This window comes from Staurois parvus, unplaced genomic scaffold (assembly GCF_062004578.1).
Source record: "Staurois parvus isolate SC_StPar_1 unplaced genomic scaffold, SC_StPar_1.0 ptg000929l, whole genome shotgun sequence".
NCBI classification, from domain to species: Eukaryota; Metazoa; Chordata; class Amphibia; order Anura; family Ranidae; genus Staurois; species Staurois parvus.
In genome coordinates this window covers 2,161,274-2,182,855 of record NW_028318725.1, presented here as the reverse complement: position 1 = coordinate 2,182,855, position 21,582 = coordinate 2,161,274, and the positions used below count along the sequence as shown (strand labels likewise).

At 40.5% G+C, this 21,582-nt stretch overlaps 1 protein-coding gene across 1 annotated transcript in view; it reads left to right on the top strand.

Annotated features, from left to right (window-relative positions):
* The window catches only part of SPATA6L (spermatogenesis associated 6 like), a 61,944-nt gene continuing 40,362 nt past the window's right edge, over positions 1 to 21,582 (top strand). Inside the window, exons 1-5 of the mRNA XM_089656689.1 lie at positions 1 to 98; positions 2,326 to 2,469; positions 2,563 to 2,700; positions 10,158 to 10,206; positions 14,968 to 15,009. Coding sequence (XP_089512815.1) covers positions 2,431 to 2,469; positions 2,563 to 2,700; positions 10,158 to 10,206; positions 14,968 to 15,009 — 268 coding nt within the window. The 5' untranslated portion in view covers positions 1 to 98; positions 2,326 to 2,430. The remainder of the gene's footprint in view (positions 99 to 2,325; positions 2,470 to 2,562; positions 2,701 to 10,157; positions 10,207 to 14,967; positions 15,010 to 21,582) is intronic.

Genomic DNA, 21,582 nt, shown 5'->3' with positions numbered 1-21,582 from the left:
GGGATGATGACGGAAGAGGAGCGGTTCACAGAGCACAGTGTTTGTGTTACCTTGGAGACAAGACGCTTCCTCTGGGACTCCAGGAAAATACTGAGGCTGTAAGCTGCTCTCTATTCATCTATACGATTCTATTCTGTTCTTTTCTATTTACATGATCTAGTATATTCTCTATATTAAGTATTGAACTGCTATGTACCATGCATCTAATTATTCATCCTTTTTCAGCAATCTTCTGCCTGACCTCACTACACATACAATTGTCAAATGTGCTTGATGCCAGCTATTAGGGGTTTGTAATCGGAAATGTCCTTCATGATGTTTTGTAACCCTTTTGCTGCCAGGCTACGTTTCCAAACATTTCCTTCTCCCAGATCCCTTCTACTAAAAATCCTACAGTCTACTGAATGAGCAGGCTCTGGGCTTCTAGTAATTATTGTGGGGAACTATGGGCAGAATAAAAAATGTGATGCTAACAGTAACAATATTATTAGAATGGTTACATTTTTGTGTTTGGGTTTAACTATGCTTTATAAAGTGGTGATTCAAAGTGTTACAAATGCCTGGTTGATGACTGGTTCTCTTTAATAAGCGAAGTGAAAGTCTTTTTTTTTCTGCAGCAGAACTAAAGGCTGTCTGTTGTCACTGTTGTGTTAGTGCTTTTACACAGAGCAGCCTGGATACTCCTCTTCTCAGGTCCCCCGCAGGTGCTCCTGGCCTCTCCCTCCTGTTGGGTGCCCCCACAGCAAGCAGCTTGCTGTAGGGCACCTGCGGCTCCATGTGTGAATGGAACTAAAGGCTGACAAAAATTGCAGGTTCTTTATTGCAGAATGTCTTTTCTGCAATTAAATACACTTACCTTCATGTTTGCAATCCTCCATAAAATGTACATGGAGCTGTGCATACATGCGAGTGAGGTCATCCTGCACTGGCCATACAGGATGACCAAAAACTGGCACCCAGAGAGAAGATGCCAGCGAGGGACCTTGCAGGTGTCGGACTGTTAGGGAATAGGGGAATATCCCTAACTTTATTACTGCATTACAATGTTAACAAATCACTTTAATAATCTTTTTCAGATAAAAATCCCCAATGTTTGAATTTAAAAGTAGTAGTAAATTCTTATTCTTTTACCTTAAGGTGATTCTAAAGGCATAATTTTTTTTAAAACATAATAACAAGCATGTCTATACTTACCTGCTGTGTGCAGTGGTTTTGCACAGAGCAGCCTGGATTCTCCTCTTCTCGGGTCCCCCGCAGGCACTCCTGGCCTCTCCTGCCTGTCGGGTGCCCCCACAGCAAGGAGCTTGGTATCGGGGTACCCGCTGCTCCGTGTGTCCATTCACACATGGAGCCGAGGCTCGGCCCCACCCTCTCTCTGTCCTCATTGACTCACTTGCTGTGATTGACTGTCTCAGCCAATGAGAGGAGGGAGTCCTGGGATAGCTGAGACTCCAGTGCACATCACTAGATTGAGAGGGGGCTTAGGTGAGTATTGGGGGGGGGTCTGGAGGGATACTGCACACAGAAGGCGTTTTACCTTCATGCATAGAATGTATGAAGGTAAAAAACATTCAGCCTTTATAACCACTTTTATTTATTATCTGCATTAAGGTAAAAAACCTTCTGTGGCACACAATCCTATTCAGTACCCCCTTATACTTACCTGAGCCCAATCTAGATCTAGCACTGTTCCCGAGAGCAGTGGCTCTCTCCACTCTCTCCCTCCTCACAGGGCAGATTGATAGCAGCGGGAATCATTGGCTTCTGCTGCTGAGAAGCAAATCCTGTGACCATGGAGCAGGGGATGGGATGGAGCTGCGCTGTCTGTTCCTATAGACACAGGCAGCACAGCTTGGGAATGAACCCACACGAGTGCCCCCATAGGAAGTGGCTTTCTAAGGGCACACTCACTGAAGAGGTGGAGCCAGGAGTGATGGCAGAGGACCCCAGAAGAGGATGATCAGGGCTGCAAAACCACTGCACAGAGCAGGGAAGTATAACATGTTTATTATTAAAACAAAATCACTTTAAATTCGTTCTTTACATTTTATTGAAGGTGTCCCATTTTTTTTTTAAAATGTGATATTTTAAGTGATGTGTTAGAAATTTAAAGAACAATTTTCAAAGCTTAGGACTCACACTACAACACACATAAAAGTGCACCTTCAGTCAATTTTGCTTCTGCCTGTTTAAATGCACATTTCCATGCATTTTGATGCGCTAGTTTAAGTTAGGCATGCTACTTTAGTAAGCAAATATCCCTAAAAATGATTATCACATGTTAATAATTAGAATTCATAACTTAAAATGTGTTTCCCTTTGCAGAGATAAGGTGTCTTGCCCTGTTATGGCTAAGTAACATCTTTGCTGGCAAAAGTATACATCACTTAAAATACCAGTAACTACTACTTGCTGTCAACGTCCCGAGACATGCCTCTGAAAGTTGTGGTGGAACTTCAGATTCATGCTGTAAGTGTTACAATGGGTAAAACACTGAAGATCAAAATAGTGCATCAATGTTGGATAAAAATATAATGCTATGGGATTTTTCTTCTTCTCTAGGTTACTTGTCCTGGTGTATTCTTGCCAGATAAAGATGACATTTTTCTTACTGTAAGCCTTCTGGGTCAGTGCAAGGAAACAAGGTGCCTTCCTGCTGTATTCCCACTACTGTTTCATGAAAAAATGAGGTTCGAAAAGGTGAGAAGTCCACTTTTATAGGTTGTCACTGTATTCATGTACCTTCCCAAAATATGTTAATATGTATCATGCTTGTAAGGAAGTATTACATGTCTGGTTTGGGGTGATCACCTGTGTGGCGTCACCCCCAAAGGAGCTGCTTGGTAACTTTGGGTTCTCTGTTCTGTGCCTTGACTGCAAGAACAACCTTGGCCCCACTGACATACCTGGTTGTCTAATAATCACTGCAAGCATGGATAAGTACACATGAAAAATACTTTTAACCTGGTTGTGGGTTACTACCAGTAAATAGACATACTACCGTTTAGTGGTAAATGCTCTTAATCTGTTTAAAAACGGGTTAGAATAAATGGCAAATTGAACGTAAATGACCACAAAACTAATTGATTATAACACAGTATGCCAGACAGAGAAATAACTTTGTTAAATTGGCAAGAATTATATTTTTTACCTCCTAATTAGGAGCATAGTATGAACGAGTCCTTAAGACATCTTAAAGTGTATCTAAGGTTAAAATCTGTTTTTTTTTTCATTTAGGCTGAAGTAGGGAATGATTAATACCCTGGTCAGTTTTTTTATTTGACAACTGTGGACAGAACAGGAAGTGAGAGGATATCTTTCCAATGTGAGGAAATTCCCCTATTAGACAGTTGGCACAGGAACAAGTGTCCACATTGCAATATTTCCCCTCTATTGCTGTTCTGGTTACAACTCAAAATTTTGGGTTTCCCCTCACTTTAAGTCCCAGTCACAATGGTCATCAGGAAAATTAGAGAACACGAATCTCCTTAGCAGAGACACAGACAGCAATAAAAACTGCCAAGGCACCTCTAAATCCCCTGTCTTCTAGACACTTGCTTTTCTGGGCTGATAGCAGTGTGCAGCCAGTATTCCTCTACCCTTGTCCTGATCAAATTGCCTTGGCCATGGCCTGCTCTGATTAAAGCGGTAGTAAACCTGATAGTTGCAAGGCAATGTCATAATGTGCTAGTATGCATCGCATGCTTGCACATTATGTGAAACTTACCTTTAAGCGAAGCCTCCAGTGGCATGCTATCACAGCTGACAGGGCTTCCACGTTCACCAAGTCCTTTTGGGTTCGTGGGCTCCAGTGGCTTGAATGGCCGAGCCGCGATTACGTCAATCCAACGCATGCACGCAGGAGTTACTTTTTATGGCAGCTCTGAAAGAACAGCATAGGCATGTTGTTCCTTCAGAGTATATGCGCTGGTGTTGCTACAAAATATCTCTTAAACAGTGCATATTTAGGAGATATTTGCAGTACTTACAGGTAAGCCTTATTATAGGCTTGCCTGTAGATACAAGTACAAAAATAGATTTTACTACCACTTTAACCTACTAGCCTAGCTTTCCCTCTTGCTTGCTTCTCAGAGCATGGAGCTTAAACACAAGGTGTAGCTCCTCTGTTCAGGAGATCCTACTGATAAGAGTTGTGAGGTGAAGACAGGATGGGTGAGCAGCTCCACGCTTCAATTCTGCCCATGTGATGCTGACCTCGACCAGCCTCATATCTACACTCTCGTCTTCCAAATCTGTATGTCTGCTGCCCTCATGTTGCCAACTTCTACTTATCTGACCACATTCCTGCCTCTTGCTTCTGCAAGCCCTGTGATGACATCTAGTACAAATTCATGTCCTTCAGCTTCTACTTCATCGCAAGATCTAGTTCTTCTACTAGCTAGGATTTACTACAGGCGCCTGTGCCACTCCGTGTCCTTTGCTGCCCTGTTATCAATCTCAGGGGACAAACAGGACAGTAGATGTAAGGGAGAGCCCTTTCACAATTTCTGCCTTTACCAGCTACATGATAGTGGCCTCCTGCAATTCTGGTTGTTGAATAAACATTGGAATATACTGAGGAACTGGTGGAAGACTCAGTTTAAAATACCTAGCAGGTCCACTTTACTTGCTGACATGACCCCCACATTAGTGGTAATAATTACAAGCTACAGTATATTAGATTATACATCCAGCCATTTAAAAAGTCTATTCATGATATAATTTCCTAAGCAGTTCATGATGGTCTTGGCTTAAAGCAGGGTGCTCAATCTTCTGAAAAGGGAGGGCCACTTAAGTGATTTGGTAACCAGTCGCCGGTCACAATAAAAAGAAATGGTTCAGAATTTCGAATTTTTCATTTTGAATAGTATAATGAACATTTTCCTCCTGAGTGCTGTAGGGAGAGGATGAGAAGCAGGCTTTTAGTGGTTGCAGGAGGAAAATGGAGAGGATTGGTTCCTGTGTATGCTGCTTCCGCCTCCCCTCCTGCCCAAGTATAAAACAGAATGTGACAGGGAGACTGCACTGGCTCCCTGGAGCATGGGGCAGGGTCTCCATTGTGACCCCTGATGCTACACTGATGGTTGGGAGGGTGTAGTAAAACAACTATGGGATTTTACCACCCCCTAAACCGCAAAGGTAAAAGAGCACTTACTGTTCTGAGTCTCCTATAAGACTGCTTTCACACAGATGTACTGTGGTTTACCTGCACCGTGGGTGCAGCGCAGTGCACATGTGGCTTTCCTGACGAATAACTGCACTTTGCAATAGACTTCTGTTATATCTTGTGGGTGTGGTGCACTGTCTGAAAGCACACCAAATTCCTGTATTCTCGCAGGATTTAATAAAAGTCTATGGCTCAGCGCAGGTAACTCGCAGTGTATGTGTTTACTACGCATATAAAACATATGAAAGATCCCAGGCGAAGTGCATTTGGTATCACTCCACTTGGAACAAGAGCCTGCACTACAGAAGAAGCATCAGCTTATGTGGTTGCTGTTCCCTCCATGTCCGTCTGCATCAACTCTGATGCTCTGGGATTGTGGGTCAGCAAGCCCAGATCGTGATCGTTTCAGCCCTGAGCATGTGCTTCCCTGGTTTGAGGTCACAGGTCACATCAGAGGGCTCCACGGGCCACATGTGGCCCACTGGCCACGGGTTGAGCACCCCTGGCTTAATTTTTTTTATAAACCTTAATACCTGCACAACTACACAGGATATATATTTGATAGATAAACCAGTCAACAAACTCAGAAGCCTCAGTATATATCGATTTAAACCTGTTGGATCAGGACTGTGATAGTGTTATTCTGTTAAAGGTGGACTTTGCCCTCATGTCTAACCGTTTAAAGAAAACCCTTAAAAAAGGAAATCTTAACACTCTATTGTGATTGTGAATCAGCCCACTCTAAGGAAGCCAAAGTCATTACTGATCTTCAGAAAGCCTCAATAACAGATTTGACTTAAAGCCTAAGTTTACCTACAAAAACAATTACAAAATAAGCATAAGGGACATTACATTCAGTGTGATCATGTGTCCCTTTGTTTTTCTGCCTAGTTCAGTAGAAATCTTCCTTCTATGATGCCACCCCCAACCCGCCGCCATAATCTTCTGGGGGTTAATAGAATTAAGGGAGCTGTCACAGGCTCTCATCAAGAGTGCCGGACTATACCTATCCTTTCCGCCCAGCTATTCTATTCACAAAAGCCAAACTATAGCTTCTGTGAATGAAACAGAATCTATGAATGGAGGACGGCCTACAATCTTCATTCATAGATTGTGTTGTATTCATAGAAGCTATTGTACAGCTTCTATGAATGGAGGAGCTGTGCAGAAAGAGCAGGCACAGTCAGTTGATGAAAGCCTGTGATAACTCTTTTGGGTCTTTTAGCCTATGCCGCACTGGAAGTTTACAGCAGCCGGGTGAGGCATCGGAGGATGGAATATTTCAACTGATCAAGAAGACAGAAGCACAAGGGACACATCACACTGAAGGTATATGATGTCCTTTTTGCCTATGTTTTTTTTTATGTATACATAGGCTTTATATTGTAACCTGGCCTTCAACATAGAGGATCATGAAAACTTTCCTAGGAGTCTACTGGAGACCAAAAAGAAATATCCTACCTTTCTAAACTGTGAAAGACTCTGTTCCTATTGGTTGGGCTATGCTAGGCAAAGCCAAAATCAAACAATGCTGGTTTGACCCCTTTCCCCCTTTAAAGACCTAGGAAATCAAGGAAAAGCCTTCATTTTATATCACGGCTTTCACACAAGTACTAACCCATATTTCAAAGTGGTAAGCCCTTATGTGTCCTCATGAAACGTGTGCATTCGGATGAAAATTTTATTTTCAGAGATTTGTATGTATAGTATGTATATGAATCTCTGAATGTACATAGTAACGAATACCAGTGAATCAAAAAAGTTAAAACAAAATTAGCTAATGCATTTGTTTCTTTTGTTTCATTCGGATGACGTCACATGATGCTATAGTAGTTAGGGCCCATGGAGAAATGAATTCAATTTTCAAATTCATTTGTTAATTCAGATTCAAGTAAACTTGTGATTTAAATTTAATTTGTAATTGTCACACAGCCAGTCAGTTAGGTTCCACAGTCTAATGCAGTTCTTAGGTTTGAAAAATTCAGGGCCACCAAATTTTGCATTATTTATTCCGTTGCGTCTGAAAATATTGAATAGTTGCGATATATGAATAACGAATCCACCCAAATTATTGAAACCAAAACATAAAATATAGCTGTTTTTTAGAAAAACTGCAAAATTTTTCAAAGCCACCTGGACCAACAAATATACAAAACAAATGGCGAAAATATGAAATGAATTCCAAAAGCGAATTAGTTCAACATGATGAATATGACGAAACAAAATTCTTCAATGGATTAATGCATTTGAAAAGAAATGTAAACTTACAGTGTGCACATGTCCACTGTATGTAGCACCAAATCTCTCCCCACCTTTCTGATAAATGCAAGGATGGGACCAGGGGTGGACTGACAACTCATGGGGCCCCCCGGCAATAGGGGATCATGGGGCCCCTGTGTCCTTGCCCAAACTCATAAAAGCCTATGAAAAAGGTACCCTCTGCTGACCCCGGGCCCTCGGGCAGTGCCCTAGTTTTTAAATGGTCAGTCTGCCCCTGGATGGGACCACAGTGGTTCCTTCCTCCTAATCTTGTGATCCTGCCCCATTATACAGGCATACTAAAAAAAATCTAACCCTTTTCCATGCAGCAGAAAGCCACACGAGTAAATAAAATAAATAAAAAAATCACACTCTAAATGTAAATATTGATGTAAGACCTCATAGTTATATTGCACATTTGCCCACAAATATGGCCACGTGCAAAATTTTGTTGAGGAAAGCATGGACAGCATTTCAGATACAAGTGTCTTGCAGGAATGAAATGTAAAGGATTACAGAATAAAGCACGAATGATATAAACTTGTGTTTCTGTGTGTATTAATGTTTAGACTTTTTGCTCAGCACACTATAGGGTTGATTTACTAAATCTGGAGAGTGCAAAATCTGGTGCACCTGTGCATGGTAGCCAATCCGCTTCTAAATTCAGCTTGTTCAGCTAACCTTTGACAATAAAACCTACAAGCTGATTGTTTTCTATGCAGACCTGCACCAGATTTTGCACTCTCCAGTTTTAGTAAATAACCCCATTTATCTGTATAAACTGTTGGATATCATGGTTCTTTTGACTTGAAGTGCTAATATACTTCACTTGCGTGCTTTTTCTGTGTCAATGACCCAGTAAGTATTAAAGCAGAGATAGAGATGCCAGTCCTGGAGCCTTGACATCTATCACAATGCAAAACTGTGTGACACCTAAGGAATGGCAGCTTTCATTGCATTCTCCTACAAATGGTATTTTTTTAATTTGTGACAGATTCCCTTTATTGCCTAGAGCCATTTTGATGGTTTACACATGGTGATGTCTTTAATATTTTTTGTGATGTTCAGAAAAATGTCAGCATGCTTTTTCATTGCAGTTGGGAAACATAAATAATTTTTTTCAAGTTGCCTAAAATGATTGTCAAGCCTAACGTAAAGTAGAAAAGAAGTTATGTAACTTGGCAATAAAACATCATTTAAGCATGCAACAAAAAGCTTTCATGTGAATAACAATTTGAGCAAAAGTGTAAAACAAATTTTTTAGTGAAAGGTCAAATCCACTGTCTGGGTTTCATTGCTTTTTGCATCCCCATTGAGGACACTTCTTATTTCCACTGTTGGTGACCATCAAGGCAAAAATTTGAGGGTAAGTCTCCCAATGGGGACACATGTACGAGGGATCTTCAAAAAGTTTTCTCACTTTTACACATATATAAAGAATATGTTAAAAAAGTCCGGAAACGTTTTGAAGAACCCTCGAACATGTCAATAAAAACAGAGGGGTTCATTTACTAAAGCTGAATAGTGTAAAATCTGGTGCAGCTCTGCATAGAAACCAATCAGCTTCCATGTTTTATTGTCAAAGCCTAATTGAACAAGCTGAAGTTAGAAGCTGATTGGCTAACATGCACAGGTGCGCCAAATTTTGCACTCTCCAATTTTAGTAAATCAACCCAAGAGTTTACACCTTCTCTATCCTACTTAAAAATGTTCTTTTTGCTGTCTGAATGTCCATTGGAGCGATGTACTATATACAGTATTGTATATTATATACATTTGCCAGTAATATTTAGTAAGTTTATAATGCAGCAATTGTGCTCTTTGGGAAAAAGGGAGCGGTATCTCTTGTGAAGAACGGTTCTGGGTACTCAGGGATCTCTGGTCAGGGTTATTCCCAAATTAAAGTACACCTATAGGCATAACTTTTTTTTTTCTTTTTGGATAGAGTAAGCGTGGGTTATAACTGTCAGTTTATTTCTTGACATCTGTGTCCCATTGTAGAGATTTACCTTCACTTCCTGTCCCATAGCCAAGATAGGAAGTGAGAGGAAATCCCTGCAAATTAAGGTAGTTCCTTTGAGACCCCCAGGTCACCAGAGCTATTGCCCCATTGGAAAATTTCCCCTCTATTTCTTTTCTGGGGACATCCCAAAATGTGGGGTTTTACTTTCACTTTCGATGATTATGTTAAACAGGACAAATAGAGTGAATCTTCCTAACAGGGCACAGACAGCAATAAAACCTAACAGTTGTTCTAATCCATCTCCACTCTCCACAACTAAAAAAAAAAAAAAAAAAAGGTTTTGCCTTTATTTATACTTTAACATTTATTTCATACAATACCTAATATGGTGAACAATGTACCAAATATAGCGTTAAAGGCCATGATGTCACTGAAAACTTTCCAGATTTATTATTGTAATTGTATGAGCAAAGTGCAAGTTTTCAGTGAATGCGCAGCAAATGTGCAGTGAATGTAACATTTGCCTGATTATAAATAGTACAGTAAGCACTATTCTACATTTGAAGAATGTTTGTAAATGTTGCATGAGTTAGCAAATGTGAAGGTAGTTCTTTCTAGCAAATGTGTTTTATATAATGATTTGCATGTACCAAACCCACAAATGTGTGGTGAATGCCACGGTCTCAACATTTTAAATATGTTTCTATGGTTTCTATGTGTTACCTTGATATCATTGTGTTTAATCTTTTGTTTTTGCTATTTTTACAGGTTTTTCAAAAGCAAGTAGATCCGGCTGCAGTGGCTGAAATTTTGCAAAGTAAGTGGAGCCATTGATTCCTTGCTTAAATAAAAAATATACATAAATTATATAAAGTAAATTTGCTAAAGTGGTTTATGCAAAAAAAAAATTTTTTTAATCCATTAAGCTATACATTAATTCAGATACATTTGGGGCTATACTGCCACCTACAGGAGGTTTATACACTGGCGGACAGGAAAAACTAAGCAGTCCCTGTATATCCCCTCTTCTACCCAGCATGTCTCAGTTTTTTTATAGTGTCCTAAGAGGATTGATGTCATTTTTCAGCTCTTCTGAGAAAAAAATCTGCCAGTTTTTTCTAGCATTTTTCTTTGATTTGGTTCAAAGATTTCTTCCTCAGTTGACTTCAGTTAAGATTCCTCACCACATCGCTGCTAGAGTTGCTTTTTTTTATAGTAGCTTTCCATAGTGACCTTTTCTAAACCTGACTTAGAAGTGCTGTATCTGGACTCTGGTGGACTGGGTGTTGTGGGGCTGGCTTGGAATGTAAACTTTGGGTACTGGGCTTTGCACCTTTGTGTGCTGGTAAGTTATCCTCTTTCTAGGCCTAGAGCCATGGCATTACATCAGCACTTGACCTTGTTTCTGGAATACTCACTTGTGAGTAAGGCTGTTTGGGATTGAGCACAAGGAACTAGTCCACTATTTTCACCATTGGGTGCCTTTCAGTTTTTCGGCTGCTCCCATCTAGTAGGTGCCCCCAGGTCCTTGGAGCTGAACTCCTAAACAACTCATAGGGCTCAGAGGTCAGCTGATCCCTCTGATAAGCCTCCTGCATGAAGGTACTCCCTCCCTTTTACATCCTGATGGGTCCGGCATTCCAGAGCAGAGAGCTCCTCTTTTGAACCACAGGCTAATCCTTTGCTTGTAGTATCCCCCCTCAGTTTCTCATTTTTAACTATCCAGTGCTGCTGCTGTGTTGAATCAGTTTCTGGAGCTGTGCTCCATCTTGGCCTCCAATACTTTCCTCAGGAAAATCCTGTGTCCTTGGGACATGGAAAGCATTTCATGCTGTATGGTGCCCCTCCTCTTCAGTGGGACGTTTTGAGGTTGACTGTGGCTAGATCTAACTGTCCACTACTTAGATGAGGACCTGGATCCTCAGTTGCCCAAGTTCACCAGTATCTCTTTCCATTATATGAGACGTTAACCCCTTCCACTCCCTCACAGGGGTGTGGTGCATTTTGGGACCCCCCCCTTTCAGGGAGGCCTTCCCTCTTTTGCCTCTTTTTTCCCGGCCCATCTCAGCCCCCTTGTTGTAACAAGTTTGGGTTAGCATGACAGCATTAAACTATAAACCTCTATGGAATGACCCTTATCCTTGGTACCTCTTAAAATACACTCTAGATTGGAGTCGCTTACCCCTCCAACTATTAAATTGCACCCAACTATATGGCCTACTTTCATACTGCTTTTTAATGGCCGGGTGTTATCCCCTGCCAAAGCCTGTACAAATCTTGCAGAGATCACACAGTAGTGACCTATTTAGTTTACCCACTTCACAGTACTGACCCATATGCTCTCTCATTCTCACAGTACTAACCCATATGCTCTCTCATTCTCACAGTACTGACCCATATGCTCTCTCATTCTCACAGTACTAACCCATATGCTCTCTCATTCTCACAGTACTAACCCATATGCTCTCTCATTCTCACAGTACTAACCCATATGCTCTCTCAGTCTCAGTACTGATCCATATGCTCTCTCAGTCTCATAGTACTGACCCATATGCTATCTCAGTCTCAGTACTGACCCATATGCTCTCCCAGTCTCACAGTACTAACCCATATGCTCTCTCATTCTAACAGCACTGACCCATATGCTCTCTCAGTCTCATAGTACTGACCCATATGCTATCTCAGTCTCAGTACTGACCCATATGCTATCTCAGTCTCAGTACTGACCCATATGCTCTCCCAGTCTCACAGTACTAACCCATATGCTCTCCCAGTCTCATAGTACTGACCCATATGCTCTCTCAGTCTCAGTATTGACCCATATGCTCTCTCAGTCTCACAGTACTAACTCATATGCTCTCTCATTCTCACAGTACTAACCCATATGCTGTCTCATTCTCACAGTACTAACCCATATGCTCTCTCATTCTCACGGTACTAACCCATATGCTCTCTCATTCTCACGGTACTAACCCATATGCTCTCTCATTCTCACAGTACTGACCCATATGCTCTCTCATTCTCACAGTACTGACCCATACGCTCTCTCATTCTCACAGTACTGACCCATATGCTCTCTCACTCTCACAGTATTGACCCATATGCTTTCTCAATCTCACAGTACTGACCCATATGCTCTCTCAGTCTCACAGCACTAACCCATATGCTCTCTCAGTCTCACAGTACTAACCCATATGCTCTCTCATTCTAACAGCACTGACCCATATGCTGTCTCAGTCTCATAGTACTAACCCATATTCTCTCTCATTCTCACAGTACTAACCCATATGATCTCTCATTCTCACGGTACTAACCCATATGCTCTCTCATTCTCACGGTACTGACCCATATGCTCTCTCATTCTCACGGTACTAACCCATATGCTCTCTCATTCTCACAGTACTGACCCATATGCTCTCTCATTCTCACAGTACTGACCCATACGCTCTCTCATTCTCACAGTACTGACCCATATGCTCTCTCACTCTCACAGTATTAACCCATATGCTTTCTCAATCTCACAGTACTGACCCATATGCTCTCTCAGTCTCACAGCACTAACCCATATGCTCTCTCAGTCTCACAGCACTAACCCATATGCTCTCTCAGTCTCACAGTACTAACCCATATGCTCTCTCATTCTAACAGCACTGACCCATATGCTGTCTCAGTCTCATAGTACTAACCCATATTCTCTCTCATTCTCACAGTACTAACCCATATTCTCTCTCAGTCTCATAGTACTAACCCATATTCTCTCTCATTCTCACAGTACTAACCCATATGCTCTCTCATTCTCACAGTACTGACCAATATGCTCTCTCATTCTCATAGTACTAACCCATATGCTTTCTCAATCTCACAGTACTGACCCATATGCTCTCTCAGTCTCACAGCACTAACCCATATGCTCTCTCAGTCTCACAGTACTAACCCATATGCTCTCTCATTCTAACAGCACTGACCCATATGCTGTCTCAGTCTCATAGTACTAACCCATATTCTCTCTCATTCTCACAGTACTAACCCATATGCTCTCTCATTCTCACAGTACTGACCAATATGCTCTCTCATTCTCATAGTACTGACCCATATGCTCTCAGTCTCACAGTACTGACCTTATACGCTCTCTCAGTCTCACAGTTCTGACCCATATGCTCTCTCAGTCTCACAGTACTGACCCATATGCTCTCTTACTCTCACAGTACTAACCCATATGCTTTCTCAATCTCACAGTACTAACCCATATGCTCTCTCAGTCTCACAGCACTGACCCATATGCTCTCTCAGTCTCACAGCACTGACCCATATGCTCTCTCAGTCTCACAGCACTGACCCATATGCTCTCTCAGTCTCACAGTTCTGACCCATATGCTCTCTCAGTCTCACAGCACTATCCCATATGCTCTCTCAGTCTCACAGTTCTGACCCATATGCTCTCTTACTCTCCCATTACTGATCCATATGGTCTCTCATTTTCTTCTATATGGCAAAAATACAGTGAGGAAAAACCACTTGCAATTAATTGAGGGAATCCTGTTTCTATTTGCGCCAGTTGTTGGAACTGTAGTCAATGAAACAGCATATAAAATGCTCAAGTATCTGGATGCCAGAGATCTTTTTTGTTCCCATGTCAACCTAGTAACTGGGATTGGTCCAGCCCTGCCCTTGCTTCTCTCCAACAACCCGATTTTGGGGAAAACCCTTCCCTCCTGAGGTTCAGGACCAAGCATTTAGATAAGTGAAAATGGCTGGAAAACTACAACCATCCACTATATTTTTTTTATGGCCTACCATCCGCCTGTACAAAACAGAGTGAAAGTCTGTAGGGTAAAAGGTTCTTAAATATACTTACAACTGCCCTGGCTCTATTATGCAGGGAGTGATATCACTATAATTTCTGGCAGATTACCTGGAATTTTGGAGTAGTGTCTTCTCTTTCCAGTACTCAGCAATGCCCAGGATCTCAAAGGAATAGTGATGTCACCTATGCCTTGGCATCACAGGTGGAAGCCAAGGTAAGGTAAGTACATTAACTTTTTTTTCCCTACAGGCTCTTTTCCCCAATTTTACATAGTGTTTTTGGCATTCGTGTTTGAAAAGAAAAAGCAGGCACTACTATTTTTTCTAGAGAGATATTTTTACATGTTTGTTCCTTCCTATTTGTTTATGTGGATTTGAGTACCAGATAATGTCCTCCTGAAACTGACTTATGTATCCAGTTATGTTGCTTTTCAGACATGAAGTGCCTGTATTCATAGCAGAGACCTCTGGCATCTTTACCTTGGGGAATCTTACAGATTTTCCTCACAACTCCCTACAAGATCCATTGTTGGGGAAATCTGTAGAGAAATAAAAAGTGAACATACCATATGCAAATACAAACGGGTCTCACTTATGAATGGCATTTGGAAATTCTCCATTGTGTAGTGGGGTCATGATCACATCTGATCTGGTATATTGTTACTACCTAATTGCTGTAGCAGAGCTCTATGTGATTCTTGCCTTGCGTCCTTTAGCATTATTCAGTTACTGCTTATTGCTACTAAACTGGTGTGTACAATATTCCACTTTCCAGAATATCCAGCTGGATTTGAATTGATACAAATTGGCCAGTCAGGTAAGAAGAAGCACATCTATGCTTACTGTACTATGCATTTGTATGCTGAAAGAATATTGATCTCTATTATTCAAGCTGTCAGAATGTTAACTGGTTTAATGTTTAATGTAATAGGGACTCCAAGAAAATGTTTCTCTATATTGTTGTATATAAACTCTTGTTTCAGGCATGTTAAAAAGAATTTCTTTGTCCACAGTATACAATTTTTGTAGTCATGCTCTTTCATGTCCACTAATTTATTCTCCTTTGAGGTTACATGTAAAATTTGTGGATTTTGCAAGCAAACAAAGCTTTTCACATTGACATTTACAAAAAGGTTTAGTTTGATAGAAAAGATTTATACGAATCGGCGATAAAGTTGCCTAATGGGTAAGCAGTGTGTCTAGCAAAGGCTTTTATTTGACCACATCTATACCAATCTTAAGCTTAAGTACTGTATATACTGTAAGGCTTTTTGTTTAGGTTGGATGTGAAAAATTTAAATATATGTGACCATATGTATGACTATTGTGGGGAAGGGAGGTAAGAGACCATTATAACATTCATGGTTGTTTTGGAACAGATAACTGTATATGACTGCTGTGGGGGAGGTGGAAGGTGGGAACTTCATACCTCATATCAAAAATGCTGTTATTGCAGAGGCCTGATGTAATACCTTTAGTACTTTTCTGTTGTGGATGGCCTTCCCAGATTAGAATGAGGTACCACATACTAATAAGTAATAGCCTTTATTCTATTCTAGATGTTAGGGCCAGCTTAAAGGTTAAGGTAATGGATAAGGTTTGGGCAGGGCTGCTGTGAGAAACCACAGGGCCCCATACAGCCAAACTGTAAGGGCCCCCCTCCCCCCCCAAAAAAAACACTGTTTACTATGCTGCAGTTATAAATGAACACAGCGAGTGATCAGTACCTATCACCGATTGTGTTCAGTTAGGAAACGAAGGGGCTTGTAAATGTTATATATTTACTGGACCCTTCCCCCACTCTCCACCCTGAGGGATCATATTGTGTGCTTGCAGCTGCCGGTGGGAAGGAGAAGAGGGAAGTCAGCAGCACTGTGGGGGTGGGGTCATGCGGGGGGGAAGGGCTGGGCAGCAGGGGGAAATGCATACACAGAAGGGTGATGGGTGTGGGGGTTGGAACTGATCCCCTGTATGGCTCTCTTTGCAGCAGCTGAAAGCCAGCGGGAGGGAGAGGAGTAGAAGCTGGCTTTCAGCTGAGAGCCATACAAGGGATTGGTTCCAGTAATTGCCCCGCCCACCCTACCAATCCCCCTCCCTGCCCACATCCAATTCACTCAGCTGCCTGGGCCCCCTGCTGACCTAAGCCCTGTACAGGAGGACTGGTTTTATTCCCTTGTCCACGGCCCTGGGTTTGGGTCAAGGGTTAGGTAAAGAGGTAAATTCAGGATGAGGGTGGGGGTTAAGGTTTTACATTTAGGTTTTGGGTTAGGTTAAGAGTTGAGTTAATGGTTTAGGGCAGCACAGTGGCTAAATGGTTAGCACTTCTGCCTGGCAGTACTAGGGTTGTTGGTTCAAATCCAAGCCATGGCACCACCTGCCTGGAGTTTGCATGTTCTCCCTGTGCCTGCGTGGGTTACCTCCAGGTACCCCAGATTCTTCCCACACTCCAAAGACATGCTGGTAGGTTAATTGGATCCTATCTAAACTGGCCCTTGTACATGTATGTATGAATGTGAGTTAAGGACCTTAGATTGTACGCCCCTTGAGGGTTAGACACTGATGTGAATGTACAATATATATGTAAAGCACTGCGTAAATTGATGGAGCTATATAAGTACCTGTAATAAATAAATAAAATAGTCTAGGGGCTATGTTTAGGTTCAGGGTTAAGTTTATGGGTTATGTTCAGGGTTAGATTTTCAAGTTAGGCTATGGTTTAGGGGTTACACTAAAATACAATTTTTTTTGGTGTGTTGAATTTAATTTTTGAGGTTTAATAGATCAAGATAGGACTCGTAAGTATTCAGGGAGATGAGGGGGCGATACAAGTAGTGGATCATTTTTTTTACGTTAATGCGGGTAATGCATTAAGGAAAAAAATGTCTTGGCAAGGGATTGTCAAACAAATTGCATGGGGTCTGGGACATGTACTAATGTAAAAACAATTTTAAAAGCAGAAATGTTCATATGTCTTAAAGTTAAACATTAAAAATAACCAATTGCATTAAATAACTCGCTCGGGGATTATTTAAAAAAAAATGCCATTTAAATTGCTGGTAAATTACACTTCCCTGCCAGCCTACTTTTCTTTGTAGAAAACAGCATGGGGACCACCCCAAGTTGTAAATTATCAGCCAATGGTTTTCTTTCTTTGTAAAATGTCACCTTTAGTCTAGTACAGCCTTTCTCAACCTTTTCAGCACAGAGGAACCTTTGAAATAACTTTCCAGTCTCAAGGAACCCCTGCTAAAAATTACTATATCTACAACTCATGATACATTAGTGTAAAGGTCAGTGGGAAGAATGTTCCTTACACTTGTGGTCATTTGGAAGAATTACCCTTTTACATATAGCTAAAAAGATCAATGGTGTCAGTGGGAACTTATCTGAGAAGCAGAAATTGATCATTGCTCAAGGAACCTCTAGCAACCTCTCGAGGAACCCCAGAGTTCCCGGAACCCTGGTTGAGATACCCTGCTCTAGTACATCATACTACAGCAAGAATGACAAAACCATGAACCAAAATTCATTCAAGGGCCCTTATCCTCAATGGGGGTCTGTTATGGAACCCCCATGTAAAAAAAAAAAAAAAGTCGTGGGGTCCCCACCAAAACCCATGCCAAGCTTGATTTTACAGCTGAACTTAAGGCGCTGTGGGGGTTAACAGCTTCAGGACACACACCCTCCTGCTTCCTTTTCTATTGAAAAATGTTTTTTCACTGATTACACTACCTGTAACACGATCTGTGAAAGAATCTTGTAACTGATCATTCATGATTCACAGGTCATGGCAGCTGCTGGTTTTCTGACAACCAACCTAGGTGGAAGCTTTCACATTTAGCAGCAGAAGTAACGCTGCTGCAGCCAGAGGTTTGGCTTGATGGGTGGGTGCACACCCCATTTATTTTACCGAAAAAAGTTTGAACTGAATTTTTTTTTTGGTCCAAACCCGAAGCTCATCACCATTATATTTATTTTTTCACTATGCCAACTTTTTTTTCCCTCTGCCACCACATTTTCCTCACATTTTGTATCTAGCCCTCTTCCTACTTTTTGATTGAAAGGATTTCTTTCTTTTTTTTTTTTTTTTATGACCACAGCACGTTTATTTCTGCTGTTCACTTGTGTGTGTTATATTGCTTGTTATAGGCACTATATGTTCCTACATTATGCTGCTCTGCAAAAAAATGCTGACACTAAAGAGCCTGTTTATTGTGGAGAGTAAATATCTCTATTCAGTAGACAACACAGTGTTTTCAAGTCATTTACTACATTTTGTTGTTTAAACCAGCTTTGAGTCCATACCTGTTGATTCCATATATTTTAAGCTTTGATGAAGGGGACAGTGTGTGGTCCTGAAACTCATTGGCTGTAGCACCTATTATACGTTTGGAATAAAATCTTCTTTTGGACTCTAACACTTCAGGGTGTTGCTTCGATCACTCTATTCAAATATTACGTTCATCAAATTTAGGTAGTAGATTGGAGCTTGCAGTGTCCAATGGAGTTCGCTCTGCTTAACAGAGAAAATGATTAGAGGAGAGGTCGGTCACATAACTCATCTCATTTTAATTTATTTTAATTTATTCATTTAAGAGATGAGTCCCTCTTTATGACCATCTTTAGGGTGTAACTTGAAATGTTGCAGTCTGCAGCTTCACACCTCCAGACCTCCCCTGCTTCTAGGATCTGGAAATTCTTCTCTGTAGCGGATCCTGCCATTTTCCTAATTCTAGGTGGCTGTGTGTGGCTCCGCAGATGCATCATTCACAAGATTTTGTAAATAAAGGAACTACAAGTTCCATCTACCTCTGCAGCAGAGGGACTTGTAGTTCTCAGTGGAGCACAAGTGTGGTGACATCACTTACAGTCCACTGATACTTCCTCCAGCCCTGCGGCTGGAAGTGTGGCCTGAGCATTGCACCACAATCCACTAATCGAAGCTGCAATGCTTTGCAGGCTCCAATAAAAAAAAAAAAACATGCCTATTTTTAAGGTTGCATTTGTTGTTTTGTTTTGCAAAATTAGCACTCTGCTTAGGTTCTACTTCCAAAGCAAGTGGATCATAATACAGATTTGTAAAACACTGCACAATGTTTTATAAATGTGCATCTTTTTTAAATCTTCTATTTAAATAGTGTTATGGCTGCAGTAAGGACATACCACTGCTTTAGAAATGGAACCCTAAATAAATAATATAGTAAGACTGGTGCTTTGCTGCAGCTTATGAAAAGGAACTCTGACTTTAAAAAGGGAAAGTCTGACTTTACACAGAATTCAGAATCAATGGTCCAAGTTTTGTAATAAATTCAAAAATGTTGTTTTTTCAATTAATTTTAGATATCAATAATTTTATATTTAAAAAAGAGACAGACGTATCTTTGTCTTAATGTTATTGCACATCAACCTAAAGTTTGTTCTATAGCCAAAAATATGTTTCTCAGTATATATTATTTAACATGTTCTTTGAAGACAAATGCTGTGGTGTAAATTACTGTATGCACAAAAATATTATTGTTTTGTACATGAGGTTTTTTTTCCCACACATGTGGATTTGGTTATGGTGATCACCCTACAGGTGCTTATAACAGATTACTTGTAGGTATTCTAAAAACATTTCTACATCTGACTAATGATGGTCTATGTCATCAAAGGGATTACCAGGATTAAAGGAAGCCATTTTGTAAGTGCTAGTTCATCTATTGCTTTAGGCTCAGCTGAACACACATCAAAGGTACCTTGAAAGGCACATTTGTTTAATTTTTTTCATGTGTATGAAGGCCGGAAGCACTGATTAAGAACATAATGCTTCTTCATATGAAATCTGGAAATCATTGACACATTTACACATTCATGAACTAGCTGGGGGGCATGGTACCATGCTTTACTGATCAAAAACTTGAAGTGAAGTCTATCTCTTGATGGAAAAGTAAAAATTTACAGATGCTGTCTATTATTATGGTGTCACTTATTTTGTATAGTCACAACTGAAAGAATTTGTCTGTTTTACCCCATTTAATGAATGCTTTTTGTTTTATTCCATTTATAAAGACTTCAGCTTTGTAAACTAAATACTATAGAGTGCATGCATCTTTCCCTGATGTACTTTTTAAAAAGAAAGTTTCTCTATATAGGTTACTGCCTTTGGTGACTATTAAACCCATGAATTTAAGACATTCCTCTACAAAGTATTCACCAGATTTTTACAATACTTAAATTAGCATGTTTTTAATAACTATTTTTTATTTAAATTCATATTTTCCCAGCAGACATTTTATAAAGACTTTAACTTCAATACTACCATAAAATTATACAAAAAACACTACATATACGTATACATACACAAGAAAAATGAGCATGTTTACAGTGTTTCTCCTGTCTAGTCCTGTGAGTGCCCATCTACATTTAGTATGCTGTACTTGCTTTGTTACAGTTAAGGCTTCCTCACAGTAGGAATGGTATACTCTAAAGCAGTGTTTCAGTGTTTGCAATGGGTCATGCACAGTGTGCACAGATGCATATAGGGACACTAGAACACTTGCTTGGCAGGGGGCAGAGAGAATTTGAGGGCTGTACGAGAGGCTGATATCAAGTCAAATTCAGGTACTTACACTGCTTGCATTATTTTAAAAAATATTTAAAAAAAACAAATAGTTTTTGTAAATGTATGAGCATTTACATTGGAATGATGTTCAGGTATCTATTCTCTGTTTGAATAATAATTTAAGTAAAAATATGTTAGCTCTTCATTTTTCTGCTTTACAAATGAGAAAACATTGGGAACTATACTTTAATGGAAAACATACCGGCCTATTTATAAAAAAAATAATAATACCGTATTTTTTGTAAGATGTGTGTAATATTTTTCTTGTTGCCATTGTGTGCAAAAGGCAAAAAGGAAACATTCGATCCTAAAATAAAAATATTTTTAAGAGCATTCAACCATGAGAGTTAACATTCACAAAGAGAAAATAGCCTAATACTGTAGGCTAAGAACATTCGACCAGCAATAGAAATAATACGAGGGCACAGTGTCATCTTCCTGACTCTTCAGTAATTCATTGAGGGGTCGGGAATCCTGGTAAATCCCTCCATGATCCTCCGTTAATAGAAGCAGAACCTGAGGAATGACCTGAGCTCATTCACATTGGTAAGTCTTGACCAGAAGGTAACAGCTCCCAGTTTCTTACGGTCAGTGGCCAATCCCTCCCGTGAGACAACGTGCCTGAGATAAGTGACAGAAGGTTTGCAGAACTGTCACTTCTGTAGGGACAACTTCAACCCCTTATCATAAAGTCTCTTCAGGACCTTCTCCAGGTGCTCTACATGCTCCTCAGTGGTTCTCCCATCTTTTAGGCACACCATCCCTTCGATCATGTGTAAACTCTAT